Below are 21,913 nucleotides of genomic sequence, written 5' to 3' on the forward strand. Positions count from 1 at the left end.
ATCAAGCATCGCATTTTGGATGCAATGCATCCCACCAATCATTGCATGCATACTGGCATTTAGTTCCAGTAGTTACCACTTGGAGAAGTAGATTGAAACTGCATGGAGATCCATGCAGTTCTGATAGGTTTTCCTGGGTGGTCACAGGAGGGGTTGTTCCAGGTGGCAGATATGTTGGTGTCAAGGACTGCATGGGAACGAGCAGTTCCTCTGACTTCAGCATCCAAATTCTGACAAACATTCAGAGCAACCATAAGTCCGATGGTGCAGCCACTCGATGTTGCACCTTTGTGCACACCATGGCGGATTAGAGCAGCATCCAATGGGCATCTCAATATACAGCATTAATATAATTTTGCAGTAGCAGTTGCTACTGCTCTGTGTCCTCCTCTGAATCACCCCCAATATACATTACAACATGACATTACATTATACCTGGTCCGCATTGTCTATAGGCCTGTAGTTCATGTTCTACATGGGCAGTATTTTAATATGACAACTGTTTTTTCCAGTTAGCGCCATTAGGTCAAAATGCTTTAGAGTGACCTACTGATACAGCCATTTCAAGTTCTATGTCATTTTCTGTTTCAGAACTGGAACACCCAGGTGTAATAAACCATTTTCTACATGGGTACTGCTTTCTATCAGGCACTGTCACTCACTATCTAGCCAGTTGTATGCATAGTATTTATATTTTAATTTCTACAAGGAATCTTAAGTTTTGTACTTCATTAGTAGTACAGTTATCAGAGGTATTCACAAATCCCATATTCACGGATTTCTGGAAGCCACCATTTTGGGTTGAATCTGTTCACGCACGTTTATGTTTTTTATTCTGTTTTTTTTATTATTGAATGCAGTTTATATATCTAGGTAAGTTACATTTTTTTTATGCCCCTGATGTGATCTAGCACCACTATGAAATGCACTGGGACTCTTACCTTCTCCTGGCATACTGGCTGATGTCATCTGGTTTATATAGGTAAGCAAGACTTTGAATTTAATATTGAACGATTTTATTCTTATGCATGAATGTCAACCTGAACAATGTGCTTACAGGATTACACTATGTGCTTCTTTCATGTCTTTTTTCCTGAGTGTTTTTGAAAATAAAACAGTTTTTTTATGTAGAATTTATCTGTGCAGCCATTTGATATTTGATTTCAGATAAGCTGTATATACATTATTTATTTGGTATGGGGCCACTTTTTTAACTTATACTCATCACTTATGCAGGGTTGCCGACATTCTGGCTGCCCCTTCTGGAAGGGAGCAGCCAGATAGGCATAGCATGGAGGCGTGGCTGGCATAGGGGAGCATGACTGGACAGCTTACCCTGCATTTGTGGGTGAGCGCATAATTTTGTTGCCGCCCCACTACACAATGCTGAGATTATCGGCATTGTGAAGCAGGGGATGGGGCCAAAATCTATCTATCTATCTATCTATCTATCTATCTATCTATCTATCTATCTATCTATCTATCTATCTATCTTATGGTGCATACACACGGTACAACCTGCACAACCAAAGATATCGCTGATAGATTTCCCTCCAACTTTCTGTAGTGCAGGGCAAACGATTTTGGGTAGATATCTATTTTCGATAATGCAGTGAAGTCATGTCTTTATAGGCAAATCCTGGCAAAATCGTCCAAGTTGGCATGCATGTACGGTCGACCATAGATATCGTTATCGTTCATGCGGGAACACGCATCGTTGGTCAATCATTCACTGCATAAAAATGAATGATATGAACGATTTATCGTTGAAAGATATCGTTATCGTTCATAGCTGTGTATGCAGCATAAGAGAGAGAGAGGGGTATATTTACTAAAGTCAGAGTTTTTAGAAGTTGAGATGTTGTCCATACCAACCAATCAGATTCGAGCTATTATCTTCTAGAAGGTGCTCGTTAAATGTGAAGTAGAAGCTGATTGGCTGCTATAGGCAACATCTCCACTTCTAAAAATTCTCACTTTAGTAAACTTACCCCAGAGAGCTTATCACTCATGTTATGGACATGCTTGGGGAATCATGCAGATTCAGAATTACACCTGACTCAACAGTGAACAGTTATTGCTCTTTTTCCTCCATTCCAACAAATGCTATTTTATATATTTAATAAAGTTGTTCTTCTTAAGTGCTTCTGTTTTATTGCATAAACATTTATACACATTTATTATGAAAACAGCTAAACTCATGTAATTTATGCAATCCAAAACCAGAAATTGGGAATAAATATCCAAATTCCGAACCATAAAAAGATCAGAACCGCGACTCCGATTTATCCAGATTTCCTCAGGAGATCAGAACCGAGAATCGGATTGATGAGGATTCACGAAATTCGGATTTCTGGAGAACCGAACTGCACATCTCTAGTTTAAAATGGTAACTCTGCGCTTCCTGTAAGTCAGCTGGGCTGCTTTAAAATAACTCTGAAAGTATGTTATGCAACCATGGGTGCCTGTGAAATTATTAAACATTTGACATATACTGTATAATAAATATGTTATTTTCTGTACTTACTATGAGGAAGCAGGTGCCAATTAAAGAAGCTTTCAGCTTTACATCAAGGTCTGATGGAAATTCTATTCCAAAGTTATCGGCATTGGTAAATATGTCATTTACAAATCCTGACCAGTATTTGGAAATCTTCCCAATTATGGATTTTTCATTTAGTGTTTTCACCTGAAGAATATGAAAGAAAAGGTGTAAAAGATAATTATTACATTTCAAGCTTTCTAATTCTTGTTACAGCGAGCAGATTCACTAATACAGAAGCGTCCGCATTAGATACTGTGATAAATGTATTTAGCATAATTAATAGAAAATACATACCAAAATAAATCACAGTAAATAAAAAAGATAACCTACAGCTCCAGACAGAGTATACTCACCAGCTATTCTCATAATTTCCAGTGTGATCACGGTGGATTTTTGCTAGTTTTTATTAACTTTGGGCCTGATTCAGAGCCGGTCGCTATTTGCGGTCGTTCGTTCCAAAAAAAGGGGTGGCTATTCAAATGAACCGTTCGCTCTTTGCGGTCTGGTCATGCCTCTATGTCTGAACGAGCGAACAAAACTTGCGGTCGTTTTTTGGATAACTACGCCCCCTGGCCGCTCGCATCCTACATCATGTACGCTATTTATTAGATTAATCGAGTACATCGACCAGCGTATGAGCTGCTCGCTATTCTTGTGGTTGGTTTTTCCTACAACAAATTTGCGAGCAGTTCAGACTATAAAATAACCCAGTGACGTGGTCAGTGACGCTGCTGTATTAATTATGCACTCCCATAAAATGCCCGTTTTGACCGTTAAGCACGCCTGCGATCTGATCTCCACTCCCAGTTTTCAAGCACCTTCCCGTTACCACCCACATATGCCTCCTCCTGTCACTCATATTAGCAGGCATTCGCTATTTAGCGAACAAACGATTTTCAGCCACACTGACTGGTTCGCGCATGCGTATTACGATCCGTACGCATGCGCAGTTGGGCAAACATCACTCGGAACGAACGAGCGGCCGCTTACGAGCGGCTCTGAATCAGGCCCTTTGACTGAAGGGAATTGTTTTTTTTTTAACCCATCATATTATTGAGGAAATCAAAGAGCAAAGAAATACATTGGATTTTTTAAATAAAAATGTTTAACCAGTGGTTTAAATTTCCTACAATTCCTGCAGAACTGCTTTTTTATACACTTATTTGTATACATTATTATAAAATTTTATTTAAATGCATCACAAGTGTTCCACAGCGCTGTAGAGAGAGCAAAACAATAGACAATACAGGGAAAACAGTACAGTACAAATAGCACTACAAATCTCAACACATCCACTGAAATCTGTAGCTGTTAGCGTGGGCGCAATTTACAGGTCTAGTTCATCTGAAAAAACAAAAACAGATAATTGAGAGCTCAAGGAGGACGTGTAGCAGGTGTGCATGATAAGTAAGTGATGAGAACAGGAGGGAGGATGGCCCTTGTCATGGAGCTTACAGTCTAAAGGGAAGGGGGAGACGAATGGAAGACATAAAGAGTGAGCCAGTGTCAGGGGAGTTAAGAGGTAAACTATGTGGTGACATGTCCAGTGGCTGCTGTGCTGTGTCCATCCTCTCCAACTCCAGTGGCTGCTGCTGTACTGTGTACACTCCAGTCCCTGTGTCCAGTGGCTGCTGCTGTTTCTATCCACTCCGTGTCCAGTGGCTGCTGTGCTGTGTCCATCCTCTCCACCTCCAGTAGATGCTGCTGTGCTGTCCAGTGGTTGCTGCTGTGTCCATCCACTCCCTTTCTAGTCTAACTGTCACACACAGTGGTGTTGCACTGTGACTCCGAGGCCATACCACACTGCAATATAAGCAGTGTGATTCCGTAGTTGTCATTTGTGGAAAAAGTAGAAAAAAATATGAAAAAAATAAATTTGTTTATACAACCTGTGTACACTGTCCCTCAGTGTGTTTGATCAAGTACATATAAGCGCTGTGACTGCTGTCCCGCAGTGAATTTGTTCACATATATATAAAAGCACTGTGTCTCTACGCAGTGTGAGCTGAGCTGCAAAGTACATATTAGTTGGATAAATTAAAAATATATATTATTTTCTATTGTTTGTACTATGTCTGTGCACTGTCCCCCAGTGCATTTCTTCAGATACATATAAAAGCGTTGTGTCTACACTATGTGGTGACATGGTTAAGTGGTGGGCGTATATGCATTTATGAATAGGTGGGTTTTCAGTGCCCACTTGAAGCAATGCAGGCTGGGGGATAGTCTGATGGAACGAGGGAGATCATTCCAATGGTGGGTGCAGCTCGAGAAAAATCTTGAATTCTGGAGTGAGATGTGGTAACCAGATGGGAGGAAAGGCAATTTTCATTAGCCGACTGGAGAAGACGGGAGGGAGTGTGTAAGAAGATGAGGTTGGGGAGAAGGCCTTGCATGTGGTAGTTAGGAGTTTGAAAAGGATTCTGTAAGGGAAGGGGAGCCAGTAAAGGGCTTTGCAGAGAGGGGAGGCAGACGTTGAGTGGCGGGAGAGGAATATGAATCTAGCTGCAGCTTTAAATACAGATTGAAGAGGAGCAAGATGGGAGCAGGGGAGTCCAGAAGAGCAGGAGGAGATATCATGATGGTTGACCTTGATTTTGGAGGTGAAAAAGCAGCAAAGCCACTGGGAGTGAGGGAGGGGAGGAGGGGGTGAGTGAAGGAGTGTATTGAATGTGGCAAAGAGGTGGCAGGGGTTGGAGGACTGAGAAGAAATGAGAGACTTGAAAAAAGATTGCTTGGCAAGGGAGAGGACAGAGCAGTAGGAGGATGAACTTGAACTGGAGGAAGTCAGCTAAGGAGCGAGAGTTCCTCCATTGGCGTTCAGGGGTGCATGAGCATTTTTCAAGTTAGTGGGTAAATTTGTGGTGCCAATCTTGGAGCTTGGAGCAGAGTACTGGGACAGGAGAGATGAGGGAAACAGAATTGAGCGGAGGGGTGAGGTTGTAGAAGGAGGCCGTCTGGTTGGGGTGAGGAGAGTATCAAGCAAAGAAGAGAGAATAGCATGGTCAAGAGTATTGAGATTTGGGTGTGAGGAGGGGTGCATGAGAAGAAGAGAGATTGAAGTAGAGGACTATACATGTAGTGTAATGGACATGAGTCTTTTGGATCACAGTTCGTTATTATGGGACCACTGGGTTGGCAAAGATGCAACTCCAGGGGTTCTAAATATTGTCACTGCCTTGCTACCACAGTCCAGGGGGGTTGGGAAGAGCCACAAGTGCTTTTCAGAGTAGGGGTAGGTAAGCCCAGGAAGGAGAAGGCATACTGTTTTTGTTAATTTGCAGCACCCATCTATAGAAGCTCTAGCTTGAAGCTGAATGCACATTAGCATGGGATTCTCACAAATCGTCACCCTGTTTAGTGGAAACCAACCCAGGTTGTCTAGAGCTGGTTAAGGAATTTAGAGGAATGGAATGCAGCCATTGTGTTTACAGACTCCACATACTAAAATTAGAGTTATACGGGCTCGGTTTTTTTAAATCCAATCCCACCCAAACTTCATGGAACCGGGTGAGTCCGAGCGCCGGCTCAGATTTTACTACCTTGATTGGATTCCAAATCGAGGCAAAATGTCATCATCCCAGTGTCGGATTCTAATTTGTTTTCGCTTCTATATAAGTCCCTCCCACGGTGATTCAGGCACCATTTTACACTGACTCCAGTCTGTGCTGTGCTCTGCTAACATCTCCAGTGGCTGCTGTGCTGTGTCCATCCTCTCCAACTCCAGTGGCTGCTGCTGTACTGTGGACACTCCAGTCCCTGTGTCCAGTGGCTGCTGCTGTTTCTATCCACTCCCTGTGTCCAGTGGCTGCTGTGCTGTGTCCATCCTCTCCACCTCCAGTAGATGCTGCTGTGCTGTCCAGTGGTTGCTGCTGTGTCCATCCACTCCCTTTCTAGTCTAACTGTCACACACAGTGGTGTTGCACTGTGACTCCGAGGCCATACCACACTGCAATATAAGCAGTGTGATTCCGTAGTTGTCATTTGTGGAAAAAGTAGAAATAAATATGAAAAAAATAAATTTGTTTATACAACCTGTGTACACTGTCCCTCAGTGTGTTTGATCAAGTACATATAAGCGCTGTGACTGCTGTCCCGCAGTGAATTTGTTCACATATATATAAAAGCACTGTGTCTCTACGCAGTGTGAGCTGAGCTGCAAAGTACATATTAGTTGGATAAATTAAATATATATATTATTTTCTATTGTTTGTACTATGTCTGTGCACTGTCCCCCAGTGCATTTCTTCAGGTACATATAAAAGCATTGTGTCTACACTATGTGGTGACATGGTTAAGTGGTGGGCGTATATGCATTTATGAATAGGTGGGTTTTCAGTGCCCACTTGAAGCAATGCAGGCTGGGGGATAGTCTGATGGAACGAGGGAGATCATTCCAATGGTGGGTGCAGCTCGAGAAAAATCTTGAATTCTGGAGTGAGATGTGGTAACCAGATGGGAGGAAAGGCAATTTTCATTAGCCGACTGGAGAGGACGGGAGGGAGTGTGTAAGAAGATGAGGTTGGGGAGAAGGCCTTGCATGTGGTAGTTAGGAGTTTGAAAAGGATCTGTAAGGGAAGGGGAGCCAGTAAAGGGCTTTGCAGAGAGGGGAGGCAGACGTTGAGTGGCGGGAGAGGAATATGAATCTAGCTGCAGCTTTAAATACAGATTGAAGAGGAGCAAGATGGGAGCAGGGGAGTCCAGAAGAGCAGGAGGAGATATCATGATGGTTGACCTTGATTTTGGAGGTGAAAAAGCAGCAAAGCCACTGGGAGTGAGGGAGGGGAGGAGGGGGTGAGTGAAGGAGTGTATTGAATGTGGCAAAGAGGTGGCAGGGGTTGGAGGACTGAGAAGAAATGAGAGACTTGAAAAAAGATTGCTTGGCAAGGGAGAGGACAGAGCAGTAGGAGGATGAACTTGAACTGGAGGAAGTCAGCTAAGGAGCGAGAGTTCCTCCATTGGCGTTCAGGGGTGCATGAGCATTTTTCAAGTTAGTGGGTAAATTTGTGGTGCCAATCTTGGAGCTTGGAGCAGAGTACTGGGACAGGAGAGATGAGGGAAACAGAATTGAGCGGAGGGGTGAGGTTGTAGAAGGAGGCCGTCTGGTTGGGGTGAGGAGAGTATCAAGCAAAGAAGAGAGAATAGCATGGTCAAGAGTATTGAGATTTGGGTGTGAGGAGGGTTGCATGAGAAGAAGAGAGATTGAAGTAGAGGACTATACATGTAGTGTAATGGACATGAGTCTTTTGGATCACAGTTCATTATTATGGGACCACTGGGTTGGCAAAGATGCAACTCCAGGGGTTCTAAATATTGTCACTGCCTTGCTACCACAGTCCAGGGGGGTTGGGAAGAGCCACAAGTGCTTTTCAGAGTAGGGGTAGGTAAGCCCAGGAAGGAGAAGGCATACTGTTTTTGTTAATTTGCAGCACCCATCTATAGAAGCTCTAGCTTGAAGCTGAATGCACATTAGCATGGGATTCTCACAAATCGTCACCCTGTTTAGTGGAAACCAACCCAGGTTGTCTAGAGCTGGTTAAGGAATTTAGAGGAATGGAATGCAGCCATTGTGTTTACAGACTCCACATACTAAAATTAGAGATATGCGGGCTCGGTTTTTTTAAATCCAAGCCCACCCAAACTTCATGGATCCGGGTGAGTCCGAGCGCCGGCTCAGATTTTACTACCTTGCTTGGATTCCAAATCGAGGCAAAATGTCATCATCCCAGTGTCGGATTCTAATTTGTTTTCGATTCTATATAAGTCCCTCCCACGGTGATTCAGGCACCATTTTACACTGACTCCAGTCTGTGCTGTGCTCTGCTAACATCTCCAGTGGCTGCTGTGCTGTGACCATCCTCTCCAACTCCAGTGGCTGCTGCTGTACTGTGTACACTCCAGTCCCTGTGTCCAGTGGCTGCTGCTGTTTCTATCCACTCCGTGTCCAGTGGCTGCTGTGCTGTGTCCATCCTCTCCACCTCCAGTAGATGCTGCTGTGCTGTCCAGTGGTTGCTGCTGTGTCCATCCACTCCCTTTCTAGTCTAACTGTCACACACAGTGGTGTTGCACTGTGACTCCGAGGCCATACCACACTGCAATATAAGCAGTGTGATTCCGTAGTTGTCATTTGTGGAAAAAGTAGAAAAAAATATGAAAAAAATAAATTTGTTTATACAACCTGTGTACACTGTCCCTCAGTGTGTTTGATCAAGTACATATAAGCGCTGTGACTGCTGTCCCGCAGTGAATTTGTTCACATATATATAAAAGCACTGTGTCTCTACGCAGTGTGAGCTGAGCTGCAAAGTACATATTAGTTGGATAAATTAAAAATATATATTATTTTCTATTGTTTGTACTATGTCTGTGCACTGTCCCTCAGTGCATTTCTTCAGATACATATAAAAGCGTTGTGTCTACACTATGTGGTGACATGGTTAAGTGGTGGGCGTATATGCATTTATGAATAGGTGGGTTTTCAGTGCCCACTTGAAGCAATGCAGGCTGGGGGATAGTCTGATGGAACGAGGGAGATCATTCCAATGGTGGGTGCAGCTCGAGAAAAATCTTGAATTCTGGAGTGAGATGTGGTAACCAGATGGGAGGAAAGGCAATTTTCATTAGCCGACTGGAGAGGACGGGAGGGAGTGTGTAAGAAGATGAGGTTGGGGAGAAGGCCTTGCATGTGGTAGTTAGGAGTTTGAAAAGGATCTGTAAGGGAAGGGGAGCCAGTAAAGGGTTTTGCAGAGAGGGGAGGCAGACGTTGAGTGGCGGGAGAGGAATATGAATCTAGCTGCAGCTTTAAATACAGATTGAAGAGGAGCAAGATGGGAGCAGGGGAGTCCAGAAGAGCAGGAGGAGATATCATGATGGTTGACCTTGATTTTGGAGGTGAAAAAGCAGCAAAGCCACTGGGAGTGAGGGAGGGGAGGAGGGGGTGAGTGAAGGAGTGTATTGAATGTGGCAAAGAGGTGGCAGGGGTTGGAGGACTGAGAAGAAATGAGAGACTTGAAAAAAGATTGCTTGGCAAGGGAGAGGACAGAGCAGTAGGAGGATGAACTTGAACTGGAGGAAGTCAGCTAAGGAGCGAGAGTTCCTCCATTGGCGTTCAGGGGTGCATGAGCATTTTTCAAGTTAGTGGGTAAATTTGTGGTGCCAATCTTGGAGCTTGGAGCAGAGTACTGGGACAGGAGAGATGAGGGAAACAGAATTGAGCGGAGGGGTGAGGTTGTAGAAGGAGGCCGTCTGGTTGGGGTGAGGAGAGTATCAAGCAAAGAAGAGAGAATAGCATGGTCAAGAGTATTGAGATTTGGGTGTGAGGAGGGGTGCATGAGAAGAAGAGAGATTGAAGTAGAGGACTATACATGTAGTGTAATGGACATGAGTCTTTTGGATCACAGTTCGTTATTATGGGACCACTGGGTTGGCAAAGATGCAACTCCAGGGGTTCTAAATATTGTCACTGCCTTGCTACCACAGTCCAGGGGGGTTGGGAAGAGCCACAAGTGCTTTTCAGAGTAGGGGTAGGTAAGCCCAGGAAGGAGAAGGCATACTGTTTTTGTTAATTTGCAGCACCCATCTATAGAAGCTCTAGCTTGAAGCTGAATGCACATTAGCATGGGATTCTCACAAATCGTCACCCTGTTTAGTGGAAACCAACCCAGGTTGTCTAGAGCTGGTTAAGGAATTTAGAGGAATGGAATGCAGCCATTGTGTTTACAGACTCCACATACTAAAATTAGAGATATGCGGGCTCGGTTTTTTTAAATCCAAGCCCACCCAAACTTCATGGATCCGGGTGAGTCCGAGCGCCGGCTCAGATTTTACTACCTTGCTTGGATTCCAAATCGAGGCAAAATGTCATCATCCCAGTGTCGGATTCTAATTTGTTTTCGATTCTATATAAGTCCCTCCCACGGTGATTCAGGCACCATTTTACACTGACTCCAGTCTGTGCTGTGCTCTGCTAACATCTCCAGTGGCTGCTGTGCTGTGTCCATCCTCTCCAACTCCAGTGGCTGCTGCTGTACTGTGGACACTCCAGTCCCTGTGTCCAGTGGCTGCTGCTGTTTCTATCCACTCCCTGTGTCCAGTGGCTGCTGTGCTGTGTCCATCCTCTCCACCTCCAGTAGATGCTGCTGTGCTGTCCAGTGGTTGCTGCTGTGTCCATCCACTCCCTTTCTAGTCTAACTGTCACACACAGTGGTGTTGCACTGTGACTCCGAGGCCATACCACACTGCAATATAAGCAGTGTGATTCCGTAGTTGTCATTTGTGGAAAAAGTAGAAATAAATATGAAAAAAATAAATTTGTTTATACAACCTGTGTACACTGTCCCTCAGTGTGTTTGATCAAGTACATATAAGCGCTGTGACTGCTGTCCCGCAGTGAATTTGTTCACATATATATAAAAGCACTGTGTCTCTACGCAGTGTGAGCTGAGCTGCAAAGTACATATTAGTTGGATAAATTAAAAATATATATTATTTTCTATTGTTTGTACTATGTCTGTGCACTGTCCCCCAGTGCATTTCTTCAGGTACATATAAAAGCATTATGTCTACACTATGTGGTGACATGGTTAAGTGGTGGGCGTATATGCATTTATGAATAGGTGGGTTTTCAGTGCCCACTTGAAGCAATGCAGGCTGGGGGATAGTCTGATGGAACGAGGGAGATCATTCCAATGGTGGGTGCAGCTCGAGAAAAATCTTGAATTCTGGAGTGAGATGTGGTAACCAGATGGGAGGAAAGGCAATTTTCATTAGCCGACTGGAGAGGACGGGAGGGAGTGTGTAAGAAGATGAGGTTGGGGAGAAGGCCTTGCATGTGGTAGTTAGGAGTTTGAAAAGGATCTGTAAGGGAAGGGGAGCCAGTAAAGGGCTTTGCAGAGAGGGGAGGCAGACGTTGAGTGGCGGGAGAGGAATATGAATCTAGCTGCAGCTTTAAATACAGATTGAAGAGGAGCAAGATGGGAGCAGGGGAGTCCAGAAGAGCAGGAGGAGATATCATGATGGTTGACCTTGATTTTGGAGGTGAAAAAGCAGCAAAGCCACTGGGAGTGAGGGAGGGGAGGAGGGGGTGAGTGAAGGAGTGTATTGAATGTGGCAAAGAGGTGGCAGGGGTTGGAGGACTGAGAAGAAATGAGAGACTTGAAAAAAGATTGCTTGGCAAGGGAGAGGACAGAGCAGTAGGAGGATGAACTTGAACTGGAGGAAGTCAGCTAAGGAGCGAGAGTTCCTCCATTGGCGTTCAGGGGTGCATGAGCATTTTTCAAGTTAGTGGGTAAATTTGTGGTGCCAATCTTGGAGCTTGGAGCAGAGTACTGGGACAGGAGAGATGAGGGAAACAGAATTGAGCGGAGGGGTGAGGTTGTAGAAGGAGGCCGTCTGGTTGGGGTGAGGAGAGTATCAAGCAAAGAAGAGAGAATAGCATGGTCAAGAGTATTGAGATTTGGGTGTGAGGAGGGGTGCATGAGAAGAAGAGAGATTGAAGTAGAGGACTATACATGTAGTGTAATGGACATGAGTCTTTTGGATCACAGTTCGTTATTATGGGACCACTGGGTTGGCAAAGATGCAACTCCAGGGGTTCTAAATATTGTCACTGCCTTGCTACCACAGTCCAGGGGGGTTGGGAAGAGCCACAAGTGCTTTTCAGAGTAGGGGTAGGTAAGCCCAGGAAGGAGAAGGCATACTGTTTTTGTTAATTTGCAGCACCCATCTATAGAAGCTCTAGCTTGAAGCTGAATGCACATTAGCATGGGATTCTCACAAATCGTCACCCTGTTTAGTGGAAACCAACCCAGGTTGTCTAGAGCTGGTTAAGGAATTTAGAGGAATGGAATGCAGCCATTGTGTTTACAGACTCCACATACTAAAATTAGAGATATGCGGGCTCGGTTTTTTTAAATCCAATCCCACCCAAACTTCATGGATCCGGGTGAGTCCGAGCGCCGGCTCAGATTTTACTACCTTGCTTGGATTCCAAATCGAGGCAAAATGTCATCATCCCAGTGTCGGATTCTAATTTGTTTTCGATTCTATATAAGTCCCTCCCACGGTGATTCAGGCACCATTTTACACTGACTCCAGTCTGTGCTGTGCTCTGCTAACATCTCCAGTGGCTGCTGTGCTGTGTCCATCCTCTCCAACTCCAGTGGCTGCTGCTGTACTGTGGACACTCCAGTCCCTGTGTCCAGTGGCTGCTGCTGTTTCTATCCACTCCCTGTGTCCAGTGGCTGCTGTGCTGTGTCCATCCTCTCCACCTCCAGTAGATGCTGCTGTGCTGTCCAGTGGTTGCTGCTGTGTCCATCCACTCCCTTTCTAGTCTAACTGTCACACACAGTGGTGTTGCACTGTGACTCCGAGGCCATACCACACTGCAATATAAGCAGTGTGATTCCGTAGTTGTCATTTGTGGAAAAAGTAGAAATAAATATGAAAAAAATAAATTTGTTTATACAACCTGTGTACACTGTCCCTCAGTGTGTTTGATCAAGTACATATAAGCGCTGTGACTGCTGTCCCGCAGTGAATTTGTTCACATATATATAAAAGCACTGTGTCTCTACGCAGTGTGAGCTGAGCTGCAAAGTACATATTAGTTGGATAAATTAAATATATATATTATTTTCTATTGTTTGTACTATGTCTGTGCACTGTCCCCCAGTGCATTTCTTCAGGTACATATAAAAGCATTGTGTCTACACTATGTGGTGACATGGTTAAGTGGTGGGCGTATATGCATTTATGAATAGGTGGGTTTTCAGTGCCCACTTGAAGCAATGCAGGCTGGGGGATAGTCTGATGGAACGAGGGAGATCATTCCAATGGTGGGTGCAGCTCGAGAAAAATCTTGAATTCTGGAGTGAGATGTGGTAACCAGATGGGAGGAAAGGCAATTTTCATTAGCCGACTGGAGAGGACGGGAGGGAGTGTGTAAGAAGATGAGGTTGGGGAGAAGGCCTTGCATGTGGTAGTTAGGAGTTTGAAAAGGATCTGTAAGGGAAGGGGAGCCAGTAAAGGGCTTTGCAGAGAGGGGAGGCAGACGTTGAGTGGCGGGAGAGGAATATGAATCTAGCTGCAGCTTTAAATACAGATTGAAGAGGAGCAAGATGGGAGCAGGGGAGTCCAGAAGAGCAGGAGGAGATATCATGATGGTTGACCTTGATTTTGGAGGTGAAAAAGCAGCAAAGCCACTGGGAGTGAGGGAGGGGAGGAGGGGGTGAGTGAAGGAGTGTATTGAATGTGGCAAAGAGGTGGCAGGGGTTGGAGGACTGAGAAGAAATGAGAGACTTGAAAAAAGATTGCTTGGCAAGGGAGAGGACAGAGCAGTAGGAGGATGAACTTGAACTGGAGGAAGTCAGCTAAGGAGCGAGAGTTCCTCCATTGGCGTTCAGGGGTGCATGAGCATTTTTCAAGTTAGTGGGTAAATTTGTGGTGCCAATCTTGGAGCTTGGAGCAGAGTACTGGGACAGGAGAGATGAGGGAAACAGAATTGAGCGGAGGGGTGAGGTTGTAGAAGGAGGCCGTCTGGTTGGGGTGAGGAGAGTATCAAGCAAAGAAGAGAGAATAGCATGGTCAAGAGTATTGAGATTTGGGTGTGAGGAGGGTTGCATGAGAAGAAGAGAGATTGAAGTAGAGGACTATACATGTAGTGTAATGGACATGAGTCTTTTGGATCACAGTTCATTATTATGGGACCACTGGGTTGGCAAAGATGCAACTCCAGGGGTTCTAAATATTGTCACTGCCTTGCTACCACAGTCCAGGGGGGTTGGGAAGAGCCACAAGTGCTTTTCAGAGTAGGGGTAGGTAAGCCCAGGAAGGAGAAGGCATACTGTTTTTGTTAATTTGCAGCACCCATCTATAGAAGCTCTAGCTTGAAGCTGAATGCACATTAGCATGGGATTCTCACAAATCGTCACCCTGTTTAGTGGAAACCAACCCAGGTTGTCTAGAGCTGGTTAAGGAATTTAGAGGAATGGAATGCAGCCATTGTGTTTACAGACTCCACATACTAAAATTAGAGATATGCGGGCTCGGTTTTTTTAAATCCAAGCCCACCCAAACTTCATGGATCCGGGTGAGTCCGAGCGCCGGCTCAGATTTTACTACCTTGCTTGGATTCCAAATCGAGGCAAAATGTCATCATCCCAGTGTCGGATTCTAATTTGTTTTCGATTCTATATAAGTCCCTCCCACGGTGATTCAGGCACCATTTTACACTGACTCCAGTCTGTGCTGTGCTCTGCTAACATCTCCAGTGGCTGCTGTGCTGTGACCATCCTCTCCAACTCCAGTGGCTGCTGCTGTACTGTGTACACTCCAGTCCCTGTGTCCAGTGGCTGCTGCTGTTTCTATCCACTCCGTGTCCAGTGGCTGCTGTGCTGTGTCCATCCTCTCCACCTCCAGTAGATGCTGCTGTGCTGTCCAGTGGTTGCTGCTGTGTCCATCCACTCCCTTTCTAGTCTAACTGTCACACACAGTGGTGTTGCACTGTGACTCCGAGGCCATACCACACTGCAATATAAGCAGTGTGATTCCGTAGTTGTCATTTGTGGAAAAAGTAGAAAAAAATATGAAAAAAATAAATTTGTTTATACAACCTGTGTACACTGTCCCTCAGTGTGTTTGATCAAGTACATATAAGCGCTGTGACTGCTGTCCCGCAGTGAATTTGTTCACATATATATAAAAGCACTGTGTCTCTACGCAGTGTGAGCTGAGCTGCAAAGTACATATTAGTTGGATAAATTAAAAATATATATTATTTTCTATTGTTTGTACTATGTCTGTGCACTGTCCCTCAGTGCATTTCTTCAGATACATATAAAAGCGTTGTGTCTACACTATGTGGTGACATGGTTAAGTGGTGGGCGTATATGCATTTATGAATAGGTGGGTTTTCAGTGCCCACTTGAAGCAATGCAGGCTGGGGGATAGTCTGATGGAACGAGGGAGATCATTCCAATGGTGGGTGCAGCTCGAGAAAAATCTTGAATTCTGGAGTGAGATGTGGTAACCAGATGGGAGGAAAGGCAATTTTCATTAGCCGACTGGAGAGGACGGGAGGGAGTGTGTAAGAAGATGAGGTTGGGGAGAAGGCCTTGCATGTGGTAGTTAGGAGTTTGAAAAGGATCTGTAAGGGAAGGGGAGCCAGTAAAGGGCTTTGCAGAGAGGGGAGGCAGACGTTGAGTGGCGGGAGAGGAATATGAATCTAGCTGCAGCTTTAAATACAGATTGAAGAGGAGCAAGATGGGAGCAGGGGAGTCCAGAAGAGCAGGAGGAGATATCATGATGGTTGACCTTGATTTTGGAGGTGAAAAAGCAGCAAAGCCACTGGGAGTGAGGGAGGGGAGGAGGGGGTGAGTGAAGGAGTGTATTGAATGTGGCAAAGAGGTGGCAGGGGTTGGAGGACTGAGAAGAAATGAGAGACTTGAAAAAAGATTGCTTGGCAAGGGAGAGGACAGAGCAGTAGGAGGATGAACTTGAACTGGAGGAAGTCAGCTAAGGAGCGAGAGTTCCTCCATTGGCGTTCAGGGGTGCATGAGCATTTTTCAAGTTAGTGGGTAAATTTGTGGTGCCAATCTTGGAGCTTGGAGCAGAGTACTGGGACAGGAGAGATGAGGGAAACAGAATTGAGCGGAGGGGTGAGGTTGTAGAAGGAGGCCGTCTGGTTGGGGTGAGGAGAGTATCAAGCAAAGAAGAGAGAATAGCATGGTCAAGAGTATTGAGATTTGGGTGTGAGGAGGGGTGCATGAGAAGAAGAGAGATTGAAGTAGAGGACTATACATGTAGTGTAATGGACATGAGTCTTTTGGATCACAGTTCGTTATTATGGGACCACTGGGTTGGCAAAGATGCAACTCCAGGGGTTCTAAATATTGTCACTGCCTTGCTACCACAGTCCAGGGGGGTTGGGAAGAGCCACAAGTGCTTTTCAGAGTAGGGGTAGGTAAGCCCAGGAAGGAGAAGGCATACTGTTTTTGTTAATTTGCAGCACCCATCTATAGAAGCTCTAGCTTGAAGCTGAATGCACATTAGCATGGGATTCTCACAAATCGTCACCCTGTTTAGTGGAAACCAACCCAGGTTGTCTAGAGCTGGTTAAGGAATTTAGAGGAATGGAATGCAGCCATTGTGTTTACAGACTCCACATACTAAAATTAGAGATATGCGGGCTCGGTTTTTTTAAATCCAAGCCCACCCAAACTTCATGGATCCGGGTGAGTCCGAGCGCCGGCTCAGATTTTACTACCTTGCTTGGATTCCAAATCGAGGCAAAATGTCATCATCCCAGTGTCGGATTCTAATTTGTTTTCGATTCTATATAAGTCCCTCCCACGGTGATTCAGGCACCATTTTACACTGACTCCAGTCTGTGCTGTGCTCTGCTAACATCTCCAGTGGCTGCTGTGCTGTGTCCATCCTCTCCAACTCCAGTGGCTGCTGCTGTACTGTGGACACTCCAGTCCCTGTGTCCAGTGGCTGCTGCTGTTTCTATCCACTCCCTGTGTCCAGTGGCTGCTGTGCTGTGTCCATCCTCTCCACCTCCAGTAGATGCTGCTGTGCTGTCCAGTGGTTGCTGCTGTGTCCATCCACTCCCTTTCTAGTCTAACTGTCACACACAGTGGTGTTGCACTGTGACTCCGAGGCCATACCACACTGCAATATAAGCAGTGTGATTCCGTAGTTGTCATTTGTGGAAAAAGTAGAAATAAATATGAAAAAAATAAATTTGTTTATACAACCTGTGTACACTGTCCCTCAGTGTGTTTGATCAAGTACATATAAGCGCTGTGACTGCTGTCCCGCAGTGAATTTGTTCACATATATATAAAAGCACTGTGTCTCTACGCAGTGTGAGCTGAGCTGCAAAGTACATATTAGTTGGATAAATTAAAAATATATATTATTTTCTATTGTTTGTACTATGTCTGTGCACTGTCCCCCAGTGCATTTCTTCAGGTACATATAAAAGCATTATGTCTACACTATGTGGTGACATGGTTAAGTGGTGGGCGTATATGCATTTATGAATAGGTGGGTTTTCAGTGCCCACTTGAAGCAATGCAGGCTGGGGGATAGTCTGATGGAACGAGGGAGATCATTCCAATGGTGGGTGCAGCTCGAGAAAAATCTTGAATTCTGGAGTGAGATGTGGTAACCAGATGGGAGGAAAGGCAATTTTCATTAGCCGACTGGAGAGGACGGGAGGGAGTGTGTAAGAAGATGAGGTTGGGGAGAAGGCCTTGCATGTGGTAGTTAGGAGTTTGAAAAGGATCTGTAAGGGAAGGGGAGCCAGTAAAGGGCTTTGCAGAGAGGGGAGGCAGACGTTGAGTGGCGGGAGAGGAATATGAATCTAGCTGCAGCTTTAAATACAGATTGAAGAGGAGCAAGATGGGAGCAGGGGAGTCCAGAAGAGCAGGAGGAGATATCATGATGGTTGACCTTGATTTTGGAGGTGAAAAAGCAGCAAAGCCACTGGGAGTGAGGGAGGGGAGGAGGGGGTGAGTGAAGGAGTGTATTGAATGTGGCAAAGAGGTGGCAGGGGTTGGAGGACTGAGAAGAAATGAGAGACTTGAAAAAAGATTGCTTGGCAAGGGAGAGGACAGAGCAGTAGGAGGATGAACTTGAACTGGAGGAAGTCAGCTAAGGAGCGAGAGTTCCTCCATTGGCGTTCAGGGGTGCATGAGCATTTTTCAAGTTAGTGGGTAAATTTGTGGTGCCAATCTTGGAGCTTGGAGCAGAGTACTGGGACAGGAGAGATGAGGGAAACAGAATTGAGCGGAGGGGTGAGGTTGTAGAAGGAGGCCGTCTGGTTGGGGTGAGGAGAGTATCAAGCAAAGAAGAGAGAATAGCATGGTCAAGAGTATTGAGATTTGGGTGTGAGGAGGGGTGCATGAGAAGAAGAGAGATTGAAGTAGAGGACTATACATGTAGTGTAATGGACATGAGTCTTTTGGATCACAGTTCGTTATTATGGGACCACTGGGTTGGCAAAGATGCAACTCCAGGGGTTCTAAATATTGTCACTGCCTTGCTACCACAGTCCAGGGGGGTTGGGAAGAGCCACAAGTGCTTTTCAGAGTAGGGGTAGGTAAGCCCAGGAAGGAGAAGGCATACTGTTTTTGTTAATTTGCAGCACCCATCTATAGAAGCTCTAGCTTGAAGCTGAATGCACATTAGCATGGGATTCTCACAAATCGTCACCCTGTTTAGTGGAAACCAACCCAGGTTGTCTAGAGCTGGTTAAGGAATTTAGAGGAATGGAATGCAGCCATTGTGTTTACAGACTCCACATACTAAAATTAGAGATATGCGGGCTCGGTTTTTTTAAATCCAATCCCACCCAAACTTCATGGATCCGGGTGAGTCCGAGCGCCGGCTCAGATTTTACTACCTTGCTTGGATTCCAAATCGAGGCAAAATGTCATCATCCCAGTGTCGGATTCTAATTTGTTTTCGATTCTATATAAGTCCCTCCCACGGTGATTCAGGCACCATTTTACACTGACTCCAGTCTGTGCTGTGCTCTGCTAACATCTCCAGTGGCTGCTGTGCTGTGTCCATCCTCTCCAACTCCAGTGGCTGCTGCTGTACTGTGGACACTCCAGTCCCTGTGTCCAGTGGCTGCTGCTGTTTCTATCCACTCCCTGTGTCCAGTGGCTGCTCTGCTGTGTCCATCCTCTCCACCTCCAGTAGATGCTGCTGTGCTGTCCAGTGGTTGCTGCTGTGTCCATCCACTCCCTTTCTAGTCTAACTGTCACACACAGTGGTGTTGCACTGTGACTCCGAGGCCATACCACACTGCAATATAAGCAGTGTGATTCCGTAGTTGTCATTTGTGGAAAAAGTAGAAATAAATATGAAAAAAATAAATTTGTTTATACAACCTGTGTACACTGTCCCTCAGTGTGTTTGATCAAGTACATATAAGCGCTGTGACTGCTGTCCCGCAGTGAATTTGTTCACATATATATAAAAGCACTGTGTCTCTACGCAGTGTGAGCTGAGCTGCAAAGTACATATTAGTTGGATAAATTAAATATATATATTATTTTCTATTGTTTGTACTATGTCTGTGCACTGTCCCCCAGTGCATTTCTTCAGGTACATATAAAAGCGTTGTGTCTACACGCAGTGTGAGCTGAGCTGCGAATTAAAAATTAGTAGGATAAATTTAAAAAATATATTATTTTCTATTGTTTTGTACTTCATCTCTGTGCTGTCCCTCAGTGTGCTTGTTTACCTACATATGAAAGTGATGTGTTTCCATGCAGTGTGAGCTGCAAATTAATAAAAAGTAGAAAACAATATATATTTTCTATTGTTTGTACTATGTCTGTGTATTCGTCAATATGGATAACGATCAGTCAAGAGAAGACCAAGGGCAGCAACAAAATACTAGAACTGGAGCTACTGCCACCGTGAATCGATACTCAGGGCCGTCTCTTCCATTGGGCTTTTTGGGCAGCTGCCCAAGGGCCTGCAGCTTAAAGGGGCCCGCCAGCCCCCCTGCAGCTGCAGTCAGTTTGTAAATGATTTTCTTTTTTTTTAATCACTGTGTTCCGATCCACCAGATGCCTGCCCCCTCCCCCCGAAGATCGACTCCTTCCCCCCCCCGCACCCGGGTGTGCAACGGACCACCCGTTAGCTATATAGTCACAAACTAAATTGAAATAACCTCCATGTTCCGCTCAGGAGGACCTTCCGGGAACGCTTACTAATTTGACTGCAGTCAGTGACTGCCAACCCTCTCAACCTGCGCTCCACCCAGGTCCGGCGACATGGGGGGAGGAAGGGTACACCCTTCTCGGGCCTCGAGGTTCAGAGGGGCCCCGATGCTCTGGGGCACAAAATGGGGCCGTGGCGACTAATAGTTTTTTATAAACTAAACGGTGCTGCTGCCTGTCCGGCACATGTAGGCAAAACAAATGTATTAAGCCCCCTTAAAACCCCTCACCCCCGTCAGTTGGTCTGGTACGGCACAGAATAACGTTGCAGCGCCAGCGCGTGACGTCCCTGCATGATGCGCATTGCGTTGCGCCAGGCGACGCCCCCTCCCACCCATGCTGCCGCGGCGCGGTGATCTGAATAAGAGCACAGGGTTCAGGATGTAATCACCACCTGCCGGGCACAGCATAGCTCCGCCCAGCATCAACAGCCAGCCTGCAGTGCCAGCACTCTTCCTCTACAGACGCTCTCACTGGATGACAGTCACACCCACAAGCCAGCAGCCAGAATGACTGACAGTGACTGATAGCACAGCAACCTGAGTGAGCATACACCAAAAGACTGTGTGGAGTGCGTGGTAAGTCAAATCAAGTGACAGATATATATATATATATATAGTGTGTGTATATGTATATATATTAGGGGTGTGCACCGGCAACTTTTCGTGTTTTGGTTTTGGATCTGGATCTTTCTTCGTGTTTTGGATCTGGATTGGTTTTGCCAAAACCACCCTTCCGTATTTTGGGTTCTGGGTTTTGTGTTTTGGATCTGTATTTTTTTTAAAAAAAGCATAAAAACAGCTTAAATCACAGAATTTGTGGGTTTTTCTGCTCCTATGCAATTATTAACCTCAATAATCTTCATTTCCACTCATTTCCAGTCTATTCTGAACACCTCACACCTCACAATATTGTTTTTATGGCCAAAAGATTGCACCGAGGTAGCTGGATGACTATGCTAAGCGACACGAGTGGGCGGCACAAACACGTGGCCCATCTAGGAGTGACACTGCAGTGGCAAACAGGATGGCAGTTTGAAAAACTAGGCCCCAAACAGTACATACTGCAAAGAAAAAAAAGAGGTGCAAGATGGAATTGTCGTTGGGCCCTCCCACCCACCCTTATGTTGTATAAATAGGACATGCACACTTTAACAAACCAATCATTTCAGCGCCAGGGTCTGCCACATGACTGTGGCTGAAATGATTGGTTCGTTTGGGCCCCCACAAAACAAGCTGGCAATTAATGTGTCCCTGCACAAACTGGCTCTACGGAGGCAAGATGTCATCCTCATCCTCCGATTCCTTGGATAAAACAGGAAAAAGGGATTTAGGTGTCCCTGGACTGCTTGCGGTCTTAGCCATAGTTTCTGAAATTGACAGTAATTTTTTATGAACGCGCTGCAGGTGCCGTATAAGGGAGGATGTTTCTAGGTGGTTAATGTCCCTACCCCTACTTATTTCACCTTTACATATGGTACATATGGCAAGACAGTTGTTGTCCGGATTTGGATAGAAATATTGCCTTACCAAAGAGGTGGAATGTTTGGTCTTCTGCCCAGGCATGACCGTGATGGGCTTTTTCATCCCACGGACAACAACTGTCTCCCCCGGAGCCTGATTTAAAC

General features: G+C 45.4%; 1 protein-coding gene across 2 annotated transcripts in view; it reads right to left on the reverse strand.

Moving 5' to 3' along the window:
* PLSCR5 (phospholipid scramblase family member 5) overlaps nucleotides 1-21,913 on the reverse strand; it is a 171,877-nt gene that overhangs the window by 14,392 nt on the left and 135,572 nt on the right. For both annotated transcript variants that reach the window (XM_088472080.1, XM_088472081.1), the window contains one exon: nucleotides 2,528-2,689. In XM_088472080.1, coding sequence (XP_088328206.1) covers nucleotides 2,528-2,689 — 162 coding nt within the window. The remainder of the gene's footprint in view (nucleotides 1-2,527; nucleotides 2,690-21,913) is intronic.

Source organism: Taudactylus pleione, unplaced genomic scaffold (genome assembly GCF_031769625.1).
Source record: "Taudactylus pleione unplaced genomic scaffold, aTauple2 ptg000120l, whole genome shotgun sequence".
In the NCBI taxonomy this organism is placed as follows: Eukaryota; Metazoa; Chordata; class Amphibia; order Anura; family Myobatrachidae; genus Taudactylus; species Taudactylus pleione.